Source organism: Oncorhynchus mykiss, chromosome 13, assembly GCF_057628025.1.
Source record: "Oncorhynchus mykiss isolate SJ-2025 chromosome 13, ASM5762802v1, whole genome shotgun sequence".
Taxonomy (NCBI): domain Eukaryota; kingdom Metazoa; phylum Chordata; class Actinopteri; order Salmoniformes; family Salmonidae; genus Oncorhynchus; species Oncorhynchus mykiss.
This window is the reverse complement of record NC_143034.1, coordinates 85,338,479-85,366,081: the sequence shown is the minus strand read 5'-3', so window position 1 is coordinate 85,366,081 and position 27,603 is coordinate 85,338,479. Positions and strand designations below refer to the sequence as shown.

The 27,603-nt window shown below is 39.1% G+C and overlaps 1 protein-coding gene across 7 annotated transcripts in view; it reads left to right on the top strand.

The window, feature by feature from the left end:
* The window catches only part of drg2 (developmentally regulated GTP binding protein 2), a 41,209-nt gene that overhangs the window by 3,590 nt on the left and 10,016 nt on the right, over positions 1-27,603 (top strand). For all 7 annotated transcript variants that reach the window (XM_090197969.1, XM_090197972.1, XM_090197974.1 and 4 more), the window contains exons 3-7: positions 180-340; positions 1,564-1,653; positions 5,473-5,533; positions 7,710-7,800; positions 9,876-9,948. In XM_090197969.1, the coding sequence (XP_090054095.1) occupies positions 180-340; positions 1,564-1,653; positions 5,473-5,533; positions 7,710-7,800; positions 9,876-9,948 (476 nt within the window). The remainder of the gene's footprint in view (positions 1-179; positions 341-1,563; positions 1,654-5,472; positions 5,534-7,709; positions 7,801-9,875; positions 9,949-27,603) is intronic.

Here is a 27,603-nt window from a genome sequence, read left to right as displayed (position 1 = left end):
AGGCTAAGTCCCAGTATTTCCCCCTGTGTGTGTAGCCACGGAGTACTATCTGGGCCTGCTGAAGGCTAAGCTAGCTAAGTCCCAGTATTTTACCCCTGTGTGTGTAGCCACGGAGTACCATCTGGGCCTGCTGAAGGCTAAGCTAGCTAAGTCCCAGTATTTTACCCCTGTGTGTGTAGCCACGGAGTACCATCTGGGCCTGCTGAAGGCTAAGCTAGCGAAGTACCGCGCCCAGCTGCTGGAACCGTCCAAGTCCGCAGGAGCCAAAGGAGAGGGCTTCGATGTCATGAAATCTGGAGACGCACGTGTTGCACTGATTGGCTTCCCCTCCGTCGGAAAGGTCAGACAGGAAACAGACTGAGCACGCTCACAACGTGTCCTCTAGTCCTGTGTGTTAACTCATGTCTCTGTCCTCTAGTCCTGTGTGTTAACCCATGTCTCTGTCCTCTAGTCCTGTGTGTTAACTCATGTCTCTGTCCTCTAGTCCTGTGTTAACTCATGTCTCTGTCCTCTAGTCCTGTGTGTTAACCCATGTCTCTGTCCTCTAGTCCTGTGTGTTAACCCATGTCTCTGTCCTCTAGTCCTGTGTGTTAACCCATGTCTCTGTCCTCTAGTCCTGTGTGTTAACTCATGTCTCTGTCCTCTAGTCCTGTGTGTTAACCCATGTCTCTGTCCTCTAGTCCTGTGTGTTAACTCATGTCTCTGTCTCTGTCCTCTAGTCCTGTGTGTTAACCCATGTCTCTGTCCTCTAGTCCTGTGTGTTAACTCATGTCTCTGTCTCTGTCCTCTAGTCCTGTGTGTTAACTCATGTCTCTGTCTCTGTCCTCTAGTCCTGTGTGTTAACTCATGTCTCTGTCTCTGTCCTCTAGTCCTGTGTGTTAACTCATGTCTCTGTCCTCTAGTCCTGTGTGTTAACTCATGTCTCTGTCTCTGTCCTCTAGTCCTGTGTGTTAACTCATGTCTCTGTCCTCTAGTCCTGTGTGTTAACCCATGTCTCTGTCTCTGTCCTCTAGTCCTGTGTGTTAACTCATGTCTCTGTCCTCTAGTCCTGTGTGTTAACTCATGTCTCTGTCCTCTAGTCCTGTGTGTTAACTCATGTCTCTGTCCTCTAGTCCTGTGTGTTAACCCATGTCTCTGTCCTCTAGTCCTGTGTGTTAACTCATGTCTCTGTCTCTGTCCTCTAGTCCTGTGTGTTAACCCATGTCTCTGTCTCTGTCCTCTAGTCCTGTGTGTTAACTCATGTCTCTGTCCTCTCGTCCTGTGTGTTAACTCATGTCTCTGTCCTCTAGTCCTGTGTGTTAACTCATGTCTCTGTCCTCTAGTCCTGTGTGTTAACCCATGTCTCTGTCCTCTAGTCCTGTGTGTTAACTCATGTCTCTGTCTCTGTCCTCTAGTCCTGTGTGTTAACCCATGTCTCTGTCTCTGTCCTCTAGTCCTGTGTGTTAACTCATGTCTCTGTCCTCTCGTCCTGTGTGTTAACTCATGTCTCTGTCCTCTAGTCCTGTGTGTTAACTCATGTCTCTGTCCTCTCGTCCTGTGTTAACTCATGTCTCTGTCCTCTAGTCCACCTTCCTCAGTCTGATGACAGCAACAGCCAGTGAAGCAGCTTCCTATGAGTTCACCACCCTGACCTGTATCCCTGGAGTTATAGAGGTACATCCACCCCATACCACACCTCATATACCACACCACCCTGACCTGTATCCCTGGAGTTATAGAGGTACATCCACCCCATACCACACCTCATATACCACACCACCCTGACCTGTATCCCTGGAGTTATAGAGGTACATCCACCCCATACCACACCTCATATACCACACCACCCACACCATACCACACACACCATACACCATACCACACCTCATACACCATACCACACCCCATACACCATACCACACACCATACCCCACACACCATACCCCACACACCACATCCCACACACACCACACCCCATACACCATACCACACACACCATACCATACCACACACCATACCATACCACACCTCATACACCATACCACACACACCATACCACACCTCATACACCATACCCCATACCACACCTCATACACCATACCCCATACCACACCTCATACACCATACCACACACACCATACCACACCTCATACACCATACCCCATACCACACCTCATACACCATACCATATACCACACACTATACCACATATACCATATACCACACACCCCACACCATACCAACCACACCACATACACCATACCACATACACCACACCCCATACCTTATACCACCCCATACCATATACCACACCATACCACACACACCATACCCCAAACCCTTTACCACACACTATATACCGCACACCATACCACACACCATACCACACAGCATACCCCAAACCCTTTACCACACACCCCATACCACACCACACACCATACCACACACCCCATACCATACACTATACCACACACCCCATATACCACACACCATACCACACCCCATACCATATACCTTACCACACACCCAATACCAAATACCATTCCACACACCCCATACCACACACCCCATACCACACACCCCATATACCACACACACCATACCACACCCCATACCATATACCATTCCATATACCACACACCATACCACACACCCCATATACCACATACCATAACACAACATACCACACACCCCATATACCCCACACCATACCACACACCCCATATACCCAACACCATACCACACACCATACCAAACACCATGCCATACCCCACACCATACCCCACACCCCATATACCCAACACCATACCCCCCACACCCCATATACCACACACCATACCACACACCATACCCCAAACCCTTTACCACACACTATATACCGCACACCATACCACACACCATACCACACAGCATACCCCAAACCCTTTACCACACACCCCATACCACACCACACACCATACCACACACCCCATACCATACACTATACCACACACCCCATATACCACACACCATACCACACCCCATACCATATACCTTACCACACACCCAATACCAAATACCATTCCACACACCCCATACCACACACCCCATATACCACACACACCATACCACACCCCATACCATATACCATTCCATATACCACACACCATACCACACACCCCATATACCACATACCATAACACAACATACCACACACCCCATATACCCCACACCATACCACACACCCCATATACCCAACACCATACCACACACCATACCAAACACCATGCCATACCCCACACCATACCCCACACCCCATATACCCAACACCATACCCCCCACACCCCATATACCACACACCATACCACATACCATACCACACACCCATATACCACACACCATACCATGCCACATAACATACACACCCCCACATACCATACCACACCCCATATACCCCACACCATACCATACACCCCATATATCACACCCCATACCGCATAACATACACAACCCCACATACCATACCACACCCCATATACTCCATACCACATACCATACCACACACCCCATATACCACACCCCATATACCACACACCATACCATACCCCACACCATACCATGCCACACACCCCATATACACCACACCATACCACACACCCCATATACCCAACACCATACCACACACCATACCAAACACCATGCCATACCCCACACCATACCCCACACCCCATATACCACACACCATACCACATACCATACCACACACCCATATACCACACACCATACCATGCCACATAACATACACACCCCCACATACCATACCACACCCCATATACCCCACACCATACCATACCACACACCCCATATATCACACCCCATACCACATAACATACACAACCCCACATACCATACCACACCCCATATACTCCATACCATACCACACACCCCATATACCACACCCCATATACCACACACCATACCATACTCCACACCATACCATGCCACACACCCCATATACACCACACCATACCACACCCCATACCACATAACATACACACCCCCACATAGCATACCACACCCCATATACCCCACACGTAGCACACACCCCATATACCATACCACATAACATACACACACCCACATACAATACCATACCACACCACACCTCATATACCCCACACCATACCACACCACACACCCCATATACCACACCACATAACATACACACACCCACATACAATACCATACCACACCCCATATACCCCACACCATACCACACCACACACCCCATATACCACAACCCACACCATACCATACCACACACCCCATATACCACACACCATACCATACCACACACCCCATATACCACACACCATACCACATAACATACACAACCCCACATGCCATGGGGTTGTGGGGTCCAGCTGACAGTAGTGTATAATGACCCATCCTGTTGTCCTGCAGTATAATGGAGCCAACATCCAGCTGACAGTAGTGTATAATAACCCATCCTGTTGTCCTGCAGTATAATGGAGCCAACATCCAGCTGACAGTAGTGTATAATAACCCATCCTGTTGTCCTGCAGTATAATGGAGCCAACATCCAGCTGACAGTAGTGTATAATGACCCATCCTGTTGTCCTGCAGTATAATGGAGCCAACATCCAGCTGACAGTAGTGTATAATGACCCATCCTGCAGTATAATGGAGCCAACATCCAGCTGACAGTAGTGTATAATAACCCATCCTGTTATCCTGCAGTATAATGGAGCCAACATCCAGCTGACAGTAGTGTATAATAACCCATCCTGTTGTCCTGCAGTATAATGGAGCCAACATCCAGCTGACAGTAGTGTATAATAACCCATCCTGCAGTATAATGGAGCCAACATCCAGCTGACAGTAGTGTATAATAACCCATCCTGTTGTCCTGCAGTATAATGGAGCCAACATCCAGCTGACAGTAGTGTATAATAACCCATCCTGCAGTATAATGGAGCCAACATCCAGCTGACAGTAGTGTATAATGACCCATCCTGTTGTCCTGCAGTATAATGGAGCCAACATCCAGCTGACAGTAGTGTATAATAACCCATCCTGTTGTCCTGCAGTATAATGGAGCCAACATCCAGCTGACAGTAGTGTATAATAACCCATCCTGCAGTATAATGGAGCCAACATCCAGCTGACAGTAGTGTATAATAACCCATCCTGTTGTCCTGCAGTATAATGGAGCCAACATCCAGCTGACAGTAGTGTATAATAACCCATCCTGCAGTATAATGGAGCCAACATCCAGCTGACAGTAGTGTATAATGACCCATCCTGTTGTCCTGCAGTATAATGGAGCCAACATCCAGCTGACAGTAGTGTATAATAACCCATCCTGTTGTCCTGCAGTATAATGGAGCCAACATCCAGCTGACAGTAGTGTATAATAACCCATCCTGCAGTATAATGGAGCCAACATCCAGCTGACAGTAGTGTATAATAACCCATCCTGTTGTCCTGCAGTATAATGGAGCCAACATCCAGCTGCTGGATCTGCCAGGAATCATAGAAGGAGCTTCCCAAGGTACAGTAACTGGTTACCGTGATGGTTGTCTACTGTGGAGGGGGTTGCTGCCATGTTCAGTAGCCAAACGGTGTTGAAGTTGAGCCTTGCTATACATGTCTGAGAGGCATGTTTGTTCTACATAACGTATTTCTATCTATCTGAACGTTCTAACACAGTGCGTCCTGCTGAACGCTCCCCTGGTGGTACTACTCAAAGGCTTTTGTTATCTCTTAATAATGTGTTTGGGATTCATATAGAGCGCTGTGTTATCTCTCAATAATGTGTTTGGGATTAATATAGAGCGCTGTGTTATCTCTGGGCTAGTAGTATAGAGCACTGTGTTATCTCTCAATAATGTGGTTGGGATTAATATAGAGCACTGTGTTATCTCTGGGCTAGTAGTATAGAGCACTGTGTTATCTCTCAATAATGTGTTTGGGATTCATATAGAGCACTGTGTTATCTCTCAATAATGTGTTTGGGATTAATATAGAGCGCTGTGTTATCTCTGGGCTAGTAGTATAGAGCACTGTGTTATCTCTTAATAATGTGGGTGGGATTAATATAGAGCACTGTGTTATCTCTCAATAATGTGGTTGGGATTAATATAGAGCACTGTGTTATCTCTCAATAATGTGGTTGGGATTAATATAGAGCACTGTGTTATCTCTGAGCTATTAATATAGAGCACTGTGTTATAGAGCACTGTGTTATCTCTGCGCTATTAATATAGAGCACTGCGTTATCTCTGAGCTATTAATATAGAGCACTGCGTTATCTCTGAGCTATTAATATAGAGCACTGTTATCTCTGAGCTATTAATATAGAGCACTGTGTTCTCTCTGAGCTATTAATATAGAGCACTGTGTTCTCTCTGAGCTATTAATATAGAGCACTGTGTTCTCTCTGAGCTATTAATATAGAGCACTGTGTTCTCTCTGAGCTATTAATATAGAGCACTGTGTTCTCTCTGAGCTATTAATATAGAGCACTGTGTTCTCTCTGAGCTATTAATATAGAGCACTGTGTTCTCTCTGAGCTATTAATATAGAGCACTGTGTTATCTCTGAGCTATTAATATAGAGCACTGTTATCTCTGAGCTATTAATATAGAGCACTGTGTTATTGAGCACTGTGTTATCTATGAGCTATTAATATAGAGCACTGTGTTATAGAGCACTGTGTTCTCTCTGAGCTATTAATATAGAGCACTGTGTTCTCTCTGAGCTATTAATATAGAGCACTGTGTTCTCTCTGAGCTATTAATATAGAGCACTGTGTTCTCTCTGAGCTATTAATATAGAGCACTGTGTTATCTCTGAACTATTAATATAGAGCACTGTGTTCTCTCTGAGCTATTAATATAGAGCACTGTGTTCTCTCTGAGCTATTAATATAGAGCACTGTGTTATCTCTGAACTATTAATATAGAGCACTGTGTTATCTCTGAGCTATTAATATAGAGCACTGTGTTATAGAGCGCTGTGTTATCTCTGAGCTATTAATATAGAGCACTGTGTTCTCTCTGAACTATTAATATAGAGCACTGTGTTATCTCTGAGCTATTAATATAGAGCACTGTGTTATCTCTCAATAATGTGGGTGGGATTAATATAGAGCACTGTTATCTCTCAATAATGTGGGTGGAATTAATATAGAGCGCTGTGTTATCTCTTAATAATGTGGGTGGGATTAATATAGAGCACTGTGTTATCTCTCAATGTGGTTGGGATTAATATAGAGCACTGTTATCTCTGAGCTATTAATATAGAGCACTGTGTTATCTCTGAGCTATTAATATAGAGCACTGTGTTATCTCTGAGCTATTAATATAGAGCACTGTGTTCTCTCTGAACTATTAATATAGAGCACTGTGTTATCCCTGAGCTATTAATATAGAGCACTGTGTTCTCTCTGAGCTATTAATATAGAGCACTGTGTTCTCTCTGAACTATTAATATAGAGCACTGTGTTCTCTCTGAGCTATTAATATAGAGCACTGTGTTCTCTCTGAGCTATTAATATAGAGCACTGTATCTCTGAGCTATTAATATAGAGCACTGTTATCTCTGAACTATTAATATAGAGCACTGTTATCTCTGAACTATTAATATAGAGGCCTTTTATGATTGGATGATGATTTGAACTCTTTGTTGTGATTGGGTGACCTCTGACCTGTGTGTGTGTTTCGTAGGTAAGGGTCGAGGTCGGCAGGTCATTGCTGTTGCCAGGACAGCAGACGTGGTCATCATGATGCTGGACGCCACCAAGGGAGACGTACAGAGGTGTGTGTTCTGTTCTTAGTACTAGCAGCTAGTTAGTTACTGCTAAACCGTCTAGTGTGTGTTTCCCTGTACTGTTCAGTCTGTCCCAGCTGGTTAGTTAGTTAGTGTGTTCCGTCTGTCCCAGCTGGTTAGTTAGTGTGTTCTGTCTGTCCCAGCTGGTTAGTTAGTGTGTTCTGTCTGTCCCAGCTAGTTAGTTAGTGTGCTCCGTCTGTCCCAGCTGGTTAGTTAGTTAGTGTGTTCTGTCTGTCCCAGCTGGTTAGTTAGTGTGTTCTGTCTGTCTCCCCAGGTTAGTTAGTTAGTGTGTTCTGTCTGTCCCAGCTGGTTAGTTAGTGTGCTCCGTCTGTCCCAGCTGGTTAGTTAGTTAGTGTGTTCCATCTGTCCCAGCTGGTTAGTTAGTGTGTTCTGTCTGTCCCAGCTGGTTAGTTAGTGTGTTCTGTCTGTCCCAGCTAGTTAGTTAGTGTGTTCCGTCTGTCCCAGCTAGTTAGTTAGTGTGTTCCGTCTGTCCCAGCTGGTTAGTTAGTGTGTTCCGTCTGTCCCAGCTGGTTAGTTAGTGTGTTCAGTCTGTCCCAGCTGGTTAGTTAGTTAGTGTGTTCCGTCTGTCCCAGCTGGCTAGTCAGTGTGTTCTGTCTGTCCCAGCTGGTTAGTTAGTGTGTTCCGTCTGTCCCAGCTGGTTAGTTAGTGTGTTCCATCTGTCCCAGCTGGTTAGTTAGTGTGTTCTGTCTGTCCCAGCTGGTTAGTTAGTGTGTTCTGTCTGTCCCAGCTAGTTAGTTAGTGTGTTCCGTCTGTCCCAGCTAGTTAGTTAGTGTGTTCCGTCTGTCCCAGCTGGTTAGTTAGTGTGTTCTGTCTGTCCCAGCTGGTTAGTTAGTGTGTTCTGTCTGTCCCAGCTAGTTAGTTAGTTAGTGTGTTCTGTCTGTCCCAGCTGGTTAGTTAGTGTGTTCCGTGGTTAGTGGTTAGTTAACCTGGGGAAACAGACAGAACACACTAACTAACTAACCAACCTGGGGAGACAGTTACTGTGTTTTGTCTGTCTCCCCAGGTTAGTTAGTTAGTTCTGTCTGTCTCCCCAGGTTAGTTAGTTAGTTCTGTCTGTTTCCCTAGGTTAGTGTGTTCTGTCTGTCTGTCTCCCCAGGTTAGTTAGTTAGTGTGTTCTGTCTGTCTCCCCAGGTTAGTTAGTTAGTGTGTTCTGTCTGTCTCCCCAGGTTGGTTAGTTAGTGTGTTCTGTCTGTCTCCCCAGGTTAGTTAGTTAGTGTGTTCTGTCTGTCTCCCCAGGTTAGTTAGTTAGTGTGTTCTGTCTGTCTCCCCAGGTTAGTTAGTGTGTTCTGTCTGTCTCCCCAGGTTAGTTAGTTAGTGTGTTCTGTCTGTCTCCCCAGGTTAGTTAGTTAGTGTGTTCTGTCTGTCTCCCCAGGTTAGTTAGTTAGTGTGTTCTGTCTGTCTCCCCAGGTTAGTTAGTTAGTGTGTTCTGTCTGTCTCCCCAGGTTAGTTAGTTAGTTAGTGTGTTCTGTCTGTCTCCCCAGGTTGGTTAGTTAGTTAGTGTGTTCTGTCTGTCTCCCCAGGTTGGTTAGTTAGTTAGTGTGTTCTGTCTGTCTCCCCAGGTTGGTTAGTTAGTTAGTGTGTTCTGTCTGTCTCCCCAGGTTGGTTAGTTAGTTAGTGTGTTCTGTCTGTCTCCCCAGGTTGGTTGGTTAGTTAGTGTGTTCTGTCTGTCTCCCCAGGTTGGTTGGTTAGTTAGTGTGTTCTGTCTGTCTCCCCAGGTTAGTTAGTTAGTGTGTTCTGTCTGTCTCCCCAGGTTGGTTAGTTAGTGTGTTCTGTCTGTCTCCCCAGGTTGGTTAGTTAGTGTGTTCTGTCTGTCTCCCCAGGTTGGTTGGTTAGTTAGTGTGTTCTGTCTGTCTCCCCAGGTTGGTTGGTTAGTTAGTGTGTTCTGTCTGTCTCCCCAGGTTGGTTAGTTAGTGTGTTCTGTCTGTCTCCCCAGGTTGGTTAGTTAGTGTGTTCTGTCTGTCTCCCCAGGTTGGTTGGTTAGTTAGTGTGTTCTGTCTGTCTCCCCAGGTTGGTTGGTTAGTTAGTGTGTTCTGTCTCCTCAGGAAACTCCTGGAGAAGGAGTTGGAGTCCGTCGGCATCAGACTCAACCGCTCCAAACCCAACATCTACTTTAAGGTCAGTTTCTCCATCACATTATTTTATATATTTTGCATTTAACCTTCTATTTAACAAGTCATTTAAGAACAAATTCTTCATTACAATGACGGCCTACCCGCCAAACCAGGACGACGCTGTGCACCGCCCTATGAGAATCCCAATCACGGCCGGATGTGAAACAGCCTGGTTTCGAACCAAGGACTGCAGTGACGCCTCTTGCACTGAGATGCAGTGTCTCAGACCGCTGCTCCACTCGGGAGTGTATATGTATATGTATGTGGACACCCTTCTAATTAGTGGGTTCTATTTCAGCCCGCTGCTGATAAGTGGATCCAATCCAGCACACAGCCATGCAATCTCCATAGACAAACATTGGCAGTAGAATGTCCCGTACTGAAGAGCTCACTGACTTTCAACGCGGCACCGCCATAGGATGCCACCTTTCCAACAAGTCAGTTCGTCAAATTTCTGCCCTGATAGAGCTGCCCCGGTCAACTGTAAGTGCTGTTATTGTGAAGTGGAAACGTCAAGGAGCAACAACGGCTCAGCCGCGAAGTGGTAGGCCACACAAGCTCACAGAACGGGACCGAGTGCTGAAGCGCGTAAAAATCTTCTGTCCTCGGTTGCAAACCTCACTACCGAGTTCCAAACTGCCTCTGGAAGCAACATCAACACAATAACTGTTAGTCGGGAGCTTCATGAAATGGGTTTCCATGGCCGAGCAGCCGCACACAAGCCTAAGATCACCATGCTCAATGTCAAGCGTTGACTAGAGTGGTGTAAAGCTCGCCGCCATTGGACTCTGGAGCAGTGGAAACACGTTCTCTGGAGTGATGAATCACGCTTCACCATCTTACAGTCCGACGGACGAATCTGGGTTTAGCGTATTCCAGGAGAACGCTTCCTGCCCGACTACATAGTGCCAACTGTAAAGTTTGGTGGAGGAGGAATAATGGTCTGGGGCTGTTTTTCATGATTGGGGCCTCTTAGTTCTAGTGAAGGGAAATCTTAACGCTACGGCATACAATGACATTCTAGATGATTCTGTGCTTCCAACTTTGTGTCGACAGTTTGGGGAAGGCCCTTTACCGTTTCAGCGTGACAATGCCCTCGTGCACAAAGCGAGGTCCATACAGAAACGGTTTGTCGATCTGTGTGGAAGAACTTGACTGGCCTGCAAAGAGCCCTGACCTCAACCCCATCTAACACCTTCGGGATGAATTGGAACACCGACTGCGAGCCTAATCACCCCCAACATCAGTGACCGACCGCACTAAGGCTCATGGCTGAATGGAAGCAAGTCGCCGCAGCAATGTTCCTACATCTAGTGGAAAGCCTTCCCAGAAGAGTGGAGGCTGTTATAGCAGCAATGTTCCTACATCTAGTGGAAAGCCTTCCCAGAAGAGTGGAGGCTGTTATAGCAGCAATGTTCCAACATCTAGTGGAAAGCCTTCCCAGAAGAGTGGAGGCTGTTATAGCAGCAATGTTCCTACATCTAGTGGAAAGCCTTCCAAGAAGAGTGGAGGCTGTTATAGCAGAAATGTTTCTACATCTAGTGGAAAGCCTTCCCAGAAGAGTGGAGGCTGTTATAGCAGCAATGTTCCAACATCTAGTGGAAAGCCTTCCCAGAAGAGTGGAGGCTGTTATAGCAGCAATGTTCCTACATCTAGTGGAAAGCCTTCCAAGAAGAGTGGAGGCTGTTATAGCAGAAATGTTTCTACATCTAGTGGAAAGCCTTCTCAGAAGAGTGGAGGATGTTATAGCAGCAAAGGTGCGTGTATGATGGTAGTATTCAACAACATGTGTATGATGGTAGGTTTCAACATGTGTATGATGGTAGTGTTCAACATGTGTATGATGGTAGGTTTCAACATGTGTATGATGGTAGTATTCAACATGTGTATGATGGTAGTATTCAACATGTGTATGATGGTAGTATTCAACATGTGTATGATGGTAGTATTCAACAACATGTGTATGATGGTAGTATTCAACGTGTGTATGATGGTAGTATTCAACATGTGTATGATGGTAGTATTCAACAACATGTGTATGATGGTAGTATTCAACATGTGTATGATGGTAGTATTCAACAACATGTGTATGATGGTAGTATTCAACATGTGTATGATGGTAGTATTCATCATGTGTATGATGGTAGTATTCAACAACATGTGTATGATGGTAGTATTCAACAACATGTGTATGATGGTAGTATTCAACAACATGTGTATGATGGTAGTATTCAACAACATGTGTATGATGGTAGTATTCAACGTGTGTATGATGGTAGTATTCAACATGTGTATGATGGTAGTATTCAACATGTGTATGATGGTAGTATTCAACAACGTGTGTTTGATGGTAGTATTCAACATGTGTATGATGGTAGGTTTCAACATGTGTATGATGGTAGTATTCAACATGTGTATGATGGTAGTATTCAACATGTGTATGATGGTAGTATTCAACAACATGTGTATGATGGTAGTATTCAACATGTGTATGATGGTAGTATTCAACATGTGTATGATGGTAGTATTCAACATGTGTATGATGGTAGTATTCAACATGTGTATGATGGTAGTATTCAACAACATGTGTATGATGGTAGTATTCAACAACATGTGTATGATGGTAGTATTCAACAACATGTGTATGATGGTAGTATTCAACAACATGTGTATGATGGTAGTATTCAACATGTGTATGATGGTAGTATTCAACATGTGTATGATGGTAGTATTCAACATGTGTATGATGGTAGTATTCAACATGTGTATGATGGTAGTATTCAACATGTGTATGATGGTAGTATTCAACATGTGTATGATGGTAGTATTCAACAGCATGTGTATGATGGTAGTATTCAACAACATGTGTATGATGGTAGTATTCAACATGTGTATGATGGTAGTATTCAACAACGTGTGTATGATGGTAGTATTCAACAGCATGTGTATGATGGTAGTATTCAACAACATGTGTATGATGGTAGTATTCAACAACATGTGTATGATGGTAGTATTCAACAACATGTGTATGATGGTAGTATTCAACAACATGTGTATGATGGTAGTATTCAACAACATGTGTATGATGGTAGTATTCAACAACGTGTGTATGATGGTAGTATTCAACATGTGTATGATGGTAGTATTCAACATGTGTATGATGGTAGTATTCAACAACATGTGTATGATGGTAGTATTCAACAACATGTGTATGATGGTAGTATTCAACATGTGTATGATGGTAGTATTCAACAACATGTGTATGATGGTAGTATTCAACAGCATGTGTATGATGGTAGTATTCAACAACGTGTGTATGATGGTAGTATTCAACATGTGTATGATGGTAGTATTCAACATGTGTATGATGGTAGTATTCAACAACATGTGTATGATGGTAGTATTCAACAACATGTGTATGATGGTAGTATTCAACATGTGTATGATGGTAGTATTCAACAACATGTGTATGATGGTAGTATTCAACAACATGTGTATGATGGTAGTATTCAACATGTGTATGATGGTAGTATTCAACAACATGTGTATGATGGTAGTATTCAACATGTGTATGATGGTAGTATTCAACAACATGTGTATGATGGTAGGTTTCAACAACATGTGTATGATGGTAGTATTCAACAACATGTGTATGATGGTAGGTTTCAACAACATGTGTATGATGGTAGTATTCAACATGTGTATGATGGTAGTATTCAACATGTGTATGATGGTAGTATTCAACATGTGTATGATGGTAGTATTCAACATGTGTATGATGGTAGTATTCAACGTGTGTATGATGGTAGTATTCAACATGTGTATGATGGTAGTATTCAACATGTGTATGATGGTAGTATTCAACAACGTGTGTATGATGGTAGTATTCAACATGTGTATGATGGTAGTATTCAACATGTGTATGATGGTAGTGTTCAACATGTGTATGATGGTAGTATTCAACAACATGTGTATGATGGTAGTATTCAACATGTGTATGATGGTAGTATTCAACATGTGTATGATGGTAGTATTCAACATGTGTATGATGGTAGTGTTCAACATGTGTATGATGGTAGTATTCAACAACATGTGTATGATGGTAGTATTCAACAACATGTGTATGATGGTAGTATTCAACATGTGTATGATGGTAGTGTTCAACATGTGTATGATGGTAGTATTCAACAACATGTGTATGATGGTAGTATTCAACAACATGTGTATGATGGTAGTATTCAACAACATGTGTATGATGGTAGTATTCAACATGTGTATGATGGTAGTATTCAACAACATGTGTATGATGGTAGTATTCAACATGTGTATGATGGTAGTGTTCAACATGTGTATGATGGTAGTATTCAACATGTGTATGATGGTAGTATTCAACATGTGTATGATGGTAGTATTCAACGTGTGTATGATGGTAGTATTCAACATGTGTATGATGGTAGTATTCAACATGTGTATGATGGTAGTATTCAACAACATGTGTATGATGGTAGTATTCAACAACATGTGTATGATGGTAGTATTCAACATGTGTATGATGGTAGTATTCAACAACGTGTGTATGATGGTAGTATTCAACATGTGTATGATGGTAGTATTCAACATGTGTATGATGGTAGTATTCAACATCATGTGTATGATGGTAGTATTCAACATGTGTATGATGGTAGTATTCAATATGTGTATGATGGTAGTATTCAACATGTGTATGATGGTAGTATTCAACAACATGTGTATGATGGTAGTATTCAACAACATGTGTATGATGGTAGTATTCAACATGTGTATGATGGTAGTATTCAACATGTGTATGATGGTAGTATTCAACAACATGTGTATGATGGTAGTATTCAACAACATGTGTATGATGGTAGTATTCAACATGTGTATGATGGTAGTATTCAACAACATGTGTATGATGGTAGTATTCAACATGTGTATGATGGTAGTATTCAACAACATGTGTATGATGGTAGTATTCAACAACATGTGTATGATGGTAGTATTCAACAGCATGTGTATGATGGTAGTATTCAACAACATGTGTATGATGGTAGTATTCAACAACATGTGTATGATGGTAGTATTCAACATGTGTATGATGGTAGTATTCAACAACATGTGTATGATGGTAGTATTCAACATGTGTATGATGGTAGTATTCAACAACATGTGTATGATGGTAGTATTCAACATGTGTATGATGGTAGTATTCAACATGTGTATGATGGTAGTATTCAACATGTGTATGATGGTAGTATTCAACATGTGTATGATGGTAGGTTTCAACAACATGTGTATGATGGTAGTATTCAACATGTGTATGATGGTAGTATTCAACATGTGTATGATGGTAGTATTCAACATGTGTATGATGGTAGTATTCAACATGTGTATGATGGTAGTATTCAACAACATGTGTATGATGGTAGTATTCAACAACATGTGTATGATGGTAGTATTCAACATGTGTTTGATGGTAGTATTCAACAACGTGTGTATGATGGTAGTATTCAACATGTGTATGATGGTAGTATTCAACAACATGTGTATGATGGTAGAATTCAACATGTGTATGATGGTAGTATTCAACATGTGTATGATGGTAGTATTCAACATGTGTATGATGGTAGTATTCAACAACATGTGTATGATGGTAGTATTCAACAACGTGTGTATGATGGTAGTATTCAACATGTGTATGATGGTAGTATTCAACAACGTGTGTATGATGGTAGTATTCAACATGTGTATGATGGTAGTATTCAACAACGTGTATGATGGTAGTATTCAACATCATGTGTATGATGGTAGTATTCAACGTGTGTATGATGGTAGTATTCAACATGTGTATGATGGTAGTATTCAACAACATGTGTATGATGGTAGTATTCAACATGTGTATGATGGTAGTATTCAACATGTGTATGATGGTAGTATTCAACATGTGTATGATGGTAGTATTCAACATGTATGAAGGTAGTATTCAACAACATGTGTATGATGGTAGTATTCAACATGTGTATGATGGTAGTATTCAACATCATGTGTATGATGGTAGTATTCAACATGTGTATGATGTTAGTATTCAACATGTGTATGATGGTAGTATTCAACAACATGTGTATGATGGTAGGTTTCAACAACATGTGTATGATGGTAGTATTCAACAACATGTGTATGATGGTAGGTTTCAACAACATGTGTATGATGGTAGTATTCAACAACATGTGTATGATGGTAGTATTCAACATGTGTATGATGGTAGTATTCATCATGTGTATGATGGTAGTATTCAACAACATGTGTATGATGGTAGTATTCAACAACATGTGTATGATGGTAGTATTCAACAACATGTGTATGATGGTAGTATTCAACATGTGTATGATGGTAGTATTCAACATGTGTATGATGGTAGTATTCAACAACATGTGTATGAAGGTAGTATTCAACATGTGTATGATGGTAGTATTCAACAACATGTGTATGATGGTAGTATTCAACATGTGTATGATGGTAGTATTCAACAACATGTGTATGATGGTAGTATTCAACATGTGTATGATGGTAGTATTCAACAACATGTGTATGATGGTAGTATTCAACATGTGTATGATGGTAGTATTCAACAACATGTGTATGATGGTAGTATTCAACAACATGTGTATGATGGTAGTATTCAACGTGTGTATGATGGTAGTATTCAACATGTGTATGATGGTAGTATTCAACATGTGTATGATGGTAGTATTCAACATGTGTATGATGGTAGTATTCAACATGTGTATGATGGTAGTATTCAACAACATGTGTATGATGGTAGTATTCAACGTGTGTATGATGGTAGTATTCAACATGTGTATGATGGTAGTATTCAACAACATGTGTATGATGGTAGTATTCAACATGTGTATGATGGTAGTATTCAACAACATGTGTATGATGGTAGTATTCAACATGTGTATGATGGTAGTATTCATCATGTGTATGATGGTAGTATTCAACAACATGTGTATGATGGTAGTATTCAACAACATGTGTATGATGGTAGTATTCAACAACATGTGTATGATGGTAGTATTCAACAACATGTGTATGATGGTAGTATTCAACGTGTGTATGATGGTAGTATTCAACATGTGTATGATGGTAGTATTCATCATGTGTATGATGGTAGTATTCAACATCATGTGTATGATGGTAGTATTCAACAACATGTGTATGATGGTAGTATTTAACATGTGTATGATGGTAGTATTCAACAACATGTGTATGATGGTAGTATTCAACAACGTGTGTATGATGGTAGTATTCAACAACATGTGTATGATGGTAGTATTCAACAACATGTGTATGATGGTAGTATTCAACAACATGTGTATGATGGTAGTATTCAACAACATGTGTATGATGGTAGTATTCAACAACGTGTGTATGATGGTAGTATTCAACAACATGTGTATGATGGTAGTATTCAACAACATGTGTATGATGGTAGTATTCAACATGTGTATGATGGTAGTATTCAACATGTGTATGATGGTAGTATTCAACATGTGTATGATGGTAGTATTCAACATGTGTATGATGGTAGTATTCAACATCATGTGTATGATGGTAGTATTCAACATGTGTATGATGGTAGTATTCAACATCATGTGTATGATGGTAGTATTCAACAACATGTGTATGATGGTAGTATTCAACAACATGTGTATGATGGTAGTATTCAACAACATGTGTATGATGGTAGTATTCAACATGTGTATGATGGTAGTATTCAACATGTGTATGATGGTAGTATTCAACATGTGTATGATGGTAGTATTCAACATGTGTATGATGGTAGTATTCAACAACATGTGTATGATGGTAGTATTCAACAACATGTGTATGATGGTAGTATTCAACATGTGTATGATGGTAGTATTCAACATGTGTATGATGGTAGTGTTCAACATGTGTATGATGGTAGTATTCAACAACATGTGTATGATGGTAGTATTCAACATGTGTATGATGGTAGTATTCAACATGTGTATGATGGTAGTATTCAACATGTGTATGATGGTAGGTTTCAACAACATGTGTATGATGGTAGTATTCAACATGTGTATGATGGTAGTATTCAACAACATGTGTATGATGGTAGTATTCAACATGTGTATGATGGTAGTATTCAACAACATGTGTATGATGGTAGTATTCAACAACATGTGTATGATGGTAGTATTCAACGTGTGTATGATGGTAGTATTCAACATGTGTATGATGGTAGTATTCAACATGTGTATGATGGTAGTATTCAACAACATGTGTATGATGGTAGTATTCAACAACATGTGTATGATGGTAGTATTCAACGTGTGTATGATGGTAGTATTCATCATGTGTATGATGGTAGTATTCAACATGTGTATGATGGTAGTATTCAACAACATGTGTATGATGGTAGTATTCAACAACATGTGTATGATGGTAGTATTCAACGTGTGTATGATGGTAGTATTCAACAACATGTGTATGATGGTAGTATTCAACAACGTGTGTATGATGGTAGTATTCAACATGTGTATGATGGTAGTATTCAACATGTGTATGATGGTAGTATTCAACAACATGTGTATGATGGTAGTATTCAACAACATGTGTATGATGGTAGTATTCAACGTGTGTATGATGGTAGTATTCATCATGTGTATGATGGTAGTATTCAACAACGTGTGTATGATGGTAGTATTCAACATGTGTATGATGGTAGTATTCAACAACATGTGTATGATGGTAGTATTCAACAACATGTGTATGATGGTAGTATTCAACATGTGTATGATGGTAGTATTCAACATGTGTATGATGGTAGTATTGTATTCAACAACATGTGTATGATGGTAGTATTCAACATGTGTATGATGGTAGTATTCAACAACATGTGTATGATGGTAGTATTCAACATGTGTATGATGGTAGTATTCAACAACATGTGTATGATGGTAGTATTCAACGTGTGTATGATGGTAGTATTCAACATGTGTATGATGGTAGTATTCAACAACATGTGTATGATGGTAGTATTCAACATGTGTATGATGGTAGTATTCAACATGTGTATGATGGTAGTATTCAACAACATGTGTATGATGGTAGTATTCAACATGTGTATGATGGTAGTATTCAACATGTGTATGATGGTAGTATTCAACATGTGTATGAAGGTAGTATTCAACAACATGTGTATGATGGTAGTATTCAACAACATGTGTATGATGGTAGTATTCAACATGTGTATGATGGTAGTATTCAACATGTGTATGATGGTAGTATTCAACAACATGTGTATGATGGTAGTATTCAACAACATGTGTATGATGGTAGTATTCAACATGTGTATGATGGTAGTATTCAACAACATGTGTATGATGGTAGTATTCAACATGTGTATGATGGTAGTATTCAACATGTGTATGATGGTAGTATTCAACATGTGTATGATGGTAGTATTCAACAACATGTGTATGATGGTAGTATTCAACAACATGTGTATGATGGTAGTATTCAACAACATGTGTATGATGGTAGTATTCAACGTGTGTATGATGGTAGTATTCAACAACATGTGTATGATGGTAGTATTCAACAACATGTGTATGATGGTAGTATTCAACGTGTGTATGATGGTAGTATTCAACAACATGTGTATGATGGTAGTATTCAACAACATGTGTATGATGGTAGTATTCAACGTGTGTATGATGGTAGTATTCAACATGTGTATGATGGTAGTATTCAACAACATGTGTATGATGGTAGTATTCAACAACATGTGTATGATGGTAGTATTCAACGTGTGTATGATGGTAGTATTCAACATGTGTATGATGGTAGTATTCAACAACATGTGTATGATGGTAGTATTCAACAACATGTGTATGATGGTAGTATTCAACGTGTGTATGATGGTAGTATTCAACATGTGTATGATGGTAGTATTCAACATGTGTATGATGGTAGTATTCAACAACATGTGTATGATGGTAGTGTTCAACATGTGTATGATGGTAGTGTTCAACATGTGTATGATGGTAGTATTCAACATGTGTATGATGGTAGTATTCAACATGTGTATGATGGTAGTATTCAACAACATGTGTATGATGGTAGTATTCAACATGTGTATGATGGTAGTATTCAACATGTGTATGATGGTAGTATTCAACATGTGTATGATGGTAGTATTCAACATGTGTATGATGGTAGTATTCAACATGTGTATGATGGTAGTATTCAACAACATGTGTATGATGGTAGTATTCAACAACATGTGTATGATGGTAGTATTCAACGTGTGTATGATGGTAGTATTCAACAACATGTGTATGATGGTAGTATTCAACAACATGTGTATGATGGTAGTATTCAACGTGTGTATGATGGTAGTATTCAACAACATGTGTATGATGGTAGTATTCAACAACATGTGTATGATGGTAGTATTCAACGTGTGTATGATGGTAGTATTCAACATGTGTATGATGGTAGTATTCAACAACATGTGTATGATGGTAGTATTCAACGTGTGTATGATGGTAGTATTCAACATGTGTATGATGGTAGTATTCAACGTGTGTATGATGGTAGTATTCAACAACATGTGTATGATGGTAGTATTCAACAACATGTGTATGATGGTAGTATTCAACGTGTGTATGATGGTAGTGTTCAACATGTGTATGATGGTAGTGTTCAACATGTGTATGATGGTAGTATTCAACATGTGTATGATGGTAGTATTCAACATGTGTATGATGGTAGTATTCAACAACATGTGTATGATGGTAGTATTCAACATGTGTATGATGGTAGTATTCAACATGTGTATGATGGTAGTATTCAACATGTGTATGATGGTAGTATTCAACATGTGTATGATGGTAGTATTCAACATGTGTATGATGGTAGTATTCAACAACATGTGTATGATGGTAGTATTCAACAACATGTGTATGATGGTAGTATTCAACGTGTGTATGATGGTAGTATTCAACAACATGTGTATGATGGTAGTATTCAACAACATGTGTATGATGGTAGTATTCAACAACATGTGTATGATGGTAGTATTCAACAACATGTGTATGATGGTAGTATTCAACAACATGTGTATGATGGTAGTATTCAACGTGTGTATGATGGTAGTATTCAACATGTGTATGATGGTAGTATTCAACAACATGTGTATGATGGTAGTATTCAACAACATGTGTATGATGGTAGTATTCAACGTGTGTATGATGGTAGTATTCAACAACATGTGTATGATGGTAGTATTCAACAACATGTGTATGATGGTAGTATTCAACGTGTGTATGATGGTAGTATTCAACATGTGTATGATGGTAGTATTCAACATGTGTATGATGGTAGTATTCAACAACATGTGTATGATGGTAGTGTTCAACATGTGTATGATGGTAGTGTTCAACATGTGTATGATGGTAGTATTCAACATGTGTATGATGGTAGTATTCAACATGTGTATGATGGTAGTATTCAACAACATGTGTATGATGGTAGTATTCATCATGTGTATGATGGTAGTATTCAACAACATGTGTATGATGGTAGTATTCAACATGTGTATGATGGTAGTATTCAACATGTGTATGATGGTAGTATTCAACAACATGTGTATGATGGTAGTATTCAACATGTGTATGATGGTAGTATTCAACATGTGTATGATGGTAGTATTCAACAACATGTGTATGATGGTAGTATTCAACATGTGTATGATGGTAGTGTTCAACATGTGTATGATGGTAGTATTCAACATGTGTATGATGGTAGTATTCAACATGTGTATGATGGTAGTGTTCAGCATGTGTATGATGGTAGTATTCAACAACGTGTATGATGGTAGTATTCAACAACATGTGTATGATGGTAGTATTCAACATGTGTATGATGGTAGTATTCAACATGTGTATGATGGTAGTATTCAACATGTGTATGATGGTAGTATTCAACATGTGTATGATGGTAGTATTCAACATGTGTATGATGGTAGTATTCAACAACGTGTGTATGATGGTAGTATTCAACATGTGTATGATGGTAGTATTCAACAACATGTGTATGATGGTAGTATTCAACATGTGTATGATGGTAGTATTCAACATGTGTATGATGGTAGTATTCAACAACATGTGTATGATGGTAGTATTCAACAACGTGTGTATGATGGTAGTATTCAACATGTGTATGATGGTAGTATTCAACAACATGTGTATGATGGTAGTATTCAACATGTGTTTGATGGTAGTATTCAACATGTGTATGATGGTAGTATTCAACAACATGTGTATGATGGTAGTATTCAACAACATGTGTATGATGGTAGTATTCAACAACGTGTGTATGATGGTAGTATTCAACATGTGTATGATGGTAGTATTCAACAACATGTGTTTGATGGTAGTATTCAACAACATGTGTATGATGGTAGTATTCAACAACATGTGTATGATGGTAGTATTCAACAACATGTGTTTGATGGTAGTATTCAACAACATGTGTATGATGGTAGTATTCAACATGTGTATGATGGTAGTATTCAACAACATGTGTATGATGGTAGTATTCAACAACATGTGTATGATGGTAGTATTCAACAACATGTGTATGATGGTAGTATTCAACATGTGTATGATGGTAGTATTCAACAACATGTGTATGATGGTAGTATTCAACATGTGTATGATGGTAGTATTCAACATGTGTATGATGGTAGTATTCAACAACATGTGTATGATGGTAGTATTCAACATGTGTATGATGGTAGTATTCAACATGTGTATGATGGTAGTATTCAACATGTGTATGATGGTAGTATTCAACATGTGTATGATGGTAGTATTCAACATGTGTATGATGGTAGTATTCAACAACATGTGTATGATGGTAGTATTCAACATGTGTATGATGGTAGTATTCAACAACATGTGTATGATGGTAGTATTCAACATGTGTATGATGGTAGTATTCAACAACATGTGTATGATGGTAGTATTCAACAACATGTGTATGAAGGTAGTATTCAACATGTGTATGATGGTAGTATTCAACAACATGTGTATGATGGTAGTATTCAACATGTGTATGATGGTAGTATTCAACAACATGTGTATGATGGTAGTATTCAACATGTGTATGATGGTAGTATTCAACAACATGTGTATGATGGTAGTATTCAACATGTGTATGATGGTAGTATTCAACAACATGTGTATGATGGTAGTATTCAACAACATGTGTATGATGGTAGTATTCAACGTGTGTATGATGGTAGTATTCAACATGTGTATGATGGTAGTATTCAACATGTGTATGATGGTAGTATTCAACAACATGTGTATGATGGTAGTATTCAACAACATGTGTATGATGGTAGTATTCAACGTGTGTATGATGGTAGTATTCAACATGTGTATGATGGTAGTATTCAACAACATGTGTATGATGGTAGTATTCAACAACATGTGTATGATGGTAGTATTCAACATGTGTATGATGGTAGTATTCAACATGTGTATGATGGTAGTATTCAACAACATGTGTATGATGGTAGTATTCAACAACATGTGTATGATGGTAGTATTCAACATGTGTATGATGGTAGTATTCAACATGTGTATGATGGTAGTATTCAACAACATGTGTATGATGGTAGTATTCAACAACATGTGTATGATGGTAGTATTCAACGTGTGTATGATGGTAGTATTCAACATGTGTATGATGGTAGTATTCAACATCATGTGTATGATGGTAGTATTCAACAACATGTGTATGATGGTAGTATTTAACATGTGTATGATGGTAGTATTCAACAACATGTGTATGATGGTAGTATTCAACAACGTGTGTATGATGGTAGTATTCAACAACATGTGTATGATGGTAGTATTCAACAACATGTGTATGATGGTAGTATTCAACAACATGTGTATGATGGTAGTATTCAACAACATGTGTATGATGGTAGTATTCAACAACGTGTGTATGATGGTAGTATTCAACAACATGTGTATGATGGTAGTATTCAACAACATGTGTATGATGGTAGTATTCAACATGTGTATGATGGTAGTATTCAACATGTGTATGATGGTAGTATTCAACATGTGTATGATGGTAGTATTCAACATGTGTATGATGGTAGTATTCAACATCATGTGTATGATGGTAGTATTCAACAACATGTGTATGATGGTAGTATTCAACAACATGTGTATGATGGTAGTATTCAACATGTGTATGATGGTAGTATTCAACATGTGTATGATGGTAGTATTCAACATGTGTATGATGGTAGTATTCAACATGTGTATGATGGTAGTATTCAACAACATGTGTATGATGGTAGTATTCAACAACATGTGTATGATGGTAGTATTCAACATGTGTATGATGGTAGTATTCAACATGTGTATGATGGTAGTGTTCAACATGTGTATGATGGTAGTATTCAACAACATGTGTATGATGGTAGTATTCAACATGTGTATGATGGTAGTATTCAACATGTGTATGATGGTAGTATTCAACATGTGTATGATGGTAGGTTTCAACAACATGTGTATGATGGTAGTATTCAACATGTGTATGATGGTAGTATTCAACAACATGTGTATGATGGTAGTATTCAACATGTGTATGATGGTAGTATTCAACAACATGTGTATGATGGTAGTATTCAACAACATGTGTATGATGGTAGTATTCAACGTGTGTATGATGGTAGTATTCAACATGTGTATGATGGTAGTATTCAACATGTGTATGATGGTAGTATTCAACAACATGTGTATGATGGTAGTATTCAACAACATGTGTATGATGGTAGTATTCAACGTGTGTATGATGGTAGTATTCATCATGTGTATGATGGTAGTATTCAACAACATGTGTATGATGGTAGTATTCAACAACATGTGTATGATGGTAGTATTCAACGTGTGTATGATGGTAGTATTCAACAACATGTGTATGATGGTAGTATTCAACAACGTGTGTATGATGGTAGTATTCAACATGTGTATGATGGTAGTATTCAACATGTGTATGATGGTAGTATTCAACAACATGTGTATGATGGTAGTATTCAACAACATGTGTATGATGGTAGTATTCAACGTGTGTATGATGGTAGTATTCAACAACGTGTGTATGATGGTAGTATTCAACATGTGTATGATGGTAGTATTCAACATGTGTATGATGGTAGTATTCAACAACATGTGTATGATGGTAGTATTCAACAACATGTGTATGATGGTAGTATTCAACAACATGTGTATGATGGTAGTATTCATCATGTGTATGATGGTAGTATTCAACAACGTGTGTATGATGGTAGTATTCAACATGTGTATGATGGTAGTATTCAACAACATGTGTATGATGGTAGTATTCAACAACATGTGTATGATGGTAGTATTCAACATGTGTATGATGGTAGTATTCAACATGTGTATGATGGTAGTATTCAACAACATGTGTATGATGGTAGTATTCAACATGTGTATGATGGTAGTATTCAACAACATGTGTATGATGGTAGTATTCAACATGTGTATGATGGTAGTATTCAACAACATGTGTATGATGGTAGTATTCAACGTGTGTATGATGGTAGTATTCAACATGTGTATGATGGTAGTATTCAACAACATGTGTATGATGGTAGTATTCAACATGTGTATGATGGTAGTATTCAACATGTGTATGATGGTAGTATTCAACAACATGTGTATGATGGTAGTATTCAACATGTGTATGATGGTAGTATTCAACATGTGTATGATGGTAGTATTCAACATGTGTATGAAGGTAGTATTCAACAACATGTGTATGATGGTAGTATTCAACAACATGTGTATGATGGTAGTATTCAACATGTGTATGATGGTAGTATTCAACATGTGTATGATGGTAGTATTCAACAACATGTGTATGATGGTAGTATTCAACAACATGTGTATGATGGTAGTATTCAACATGTGTATGATGGTAGTATTCAACAACATGTGTATGATGGTAGTATTCAACATGTGTATGATGGTAGTATTCAACATGTGTATGATGGTAGTATTCAACATGTGTATGATGGTAGTATTCAACAACATGTGTATGATGGTAGTATTCAACAACATGTGTATGATGGTAGTATTCAACAACATGTGTATGATGGTAGTATTCAACGTGTGTATGATGGTAGTATTCAACAACATGTGTATGATGGTAGTATTCAACAACATGTGTATGATGGTAGTATTCAACGTGTGTATGATGGTAGTATTCAACAACATGTGTATGATGGTAGTATTCAACGTGTGTATGATGGTAGTATTCAACATGTGTATGATGGTAGTATTCAACAACATGTGTATGATGGTAGTATTCAACAACATGTGTATGATGGTAGTATTCAACAACATGTGTATGATGGTAGTATTCAACAACATGTGTATGATGGTAGTATTCAACGTGTGTATGATGGTAGTATTCAACATGTGTATGATGGTAGTATTCAACATGTGTATGATGGTAGTATTCAACAACATGTGTATGATGGTAGTGTTCAACATGTGTATGATGGTAGTGTTCAACATGTGTATGATGGTAGTATTCAACATGTGTATGATGGTAGTATTCAACATGTGTATGATGGTAGTATTCAACAACATGTGTATGATGGTAGTATTCAACATGTGTATGATGGTAGTATTCAACATGTGTATGATGGTAGTATTCAACATGTGTATGATGGTAGTATTCAACATGTGTATGATGGTAGTATTCAACATGTGTATGATGGTAGTATTCAACAACATGTGTATGATGGTAGTATTCAACAACATGTGTATGATGGTAGTATTCAACGTGTGTATGATGGTAGTATTCAACAACATGTGTATGATGGTAGTATTCAACAACATGTGTATGATGGTAGTATTCAACGTGTGTATGATGGTAGTATTCAACAACATGTGTATGATGGTAGTATTCAACAACATGTGTATGATGGTAGTATTCAACGTGTGTATGATGGTAGTATTCAACATGTGTATGATGGTAGTATTCAACAACATGTGTATGATGGTAGTATTCAACGTGTGTATGATGGTAGTATTCAACATGTGTATGATGGTAGTATTCAACATGTGTATGATGGTAGTATTCAACAACATGTGTATGATGGTAGTGTTCAACATGTGTATGATGGTAGTGTTCAACATGTGTATGATGGTAGTATTCAACATGTGTATGATGGTAGTATTCAACATGTGTATGATGGTAGTATTCAACAACATGTGTATGATGGTAGTATTCAACATGTGTATGATGGTAGTATTCAACATGTGTATGATGGTAGTATTCAACATGTGTATGATGGTAGTATTCAACATGTGTATGATGGTAGTATTCAACATGTGTATGATGGTAGTATTCAACAACATGTGTATGATGGTAGTATTCAACAACATGTGTATGATGGTAGTATTCAACGTGTGTATGATGGTAGTATTCAACAACATGTGTATGATGGTAGTATTCAACAACATGTGTATGATGGTAG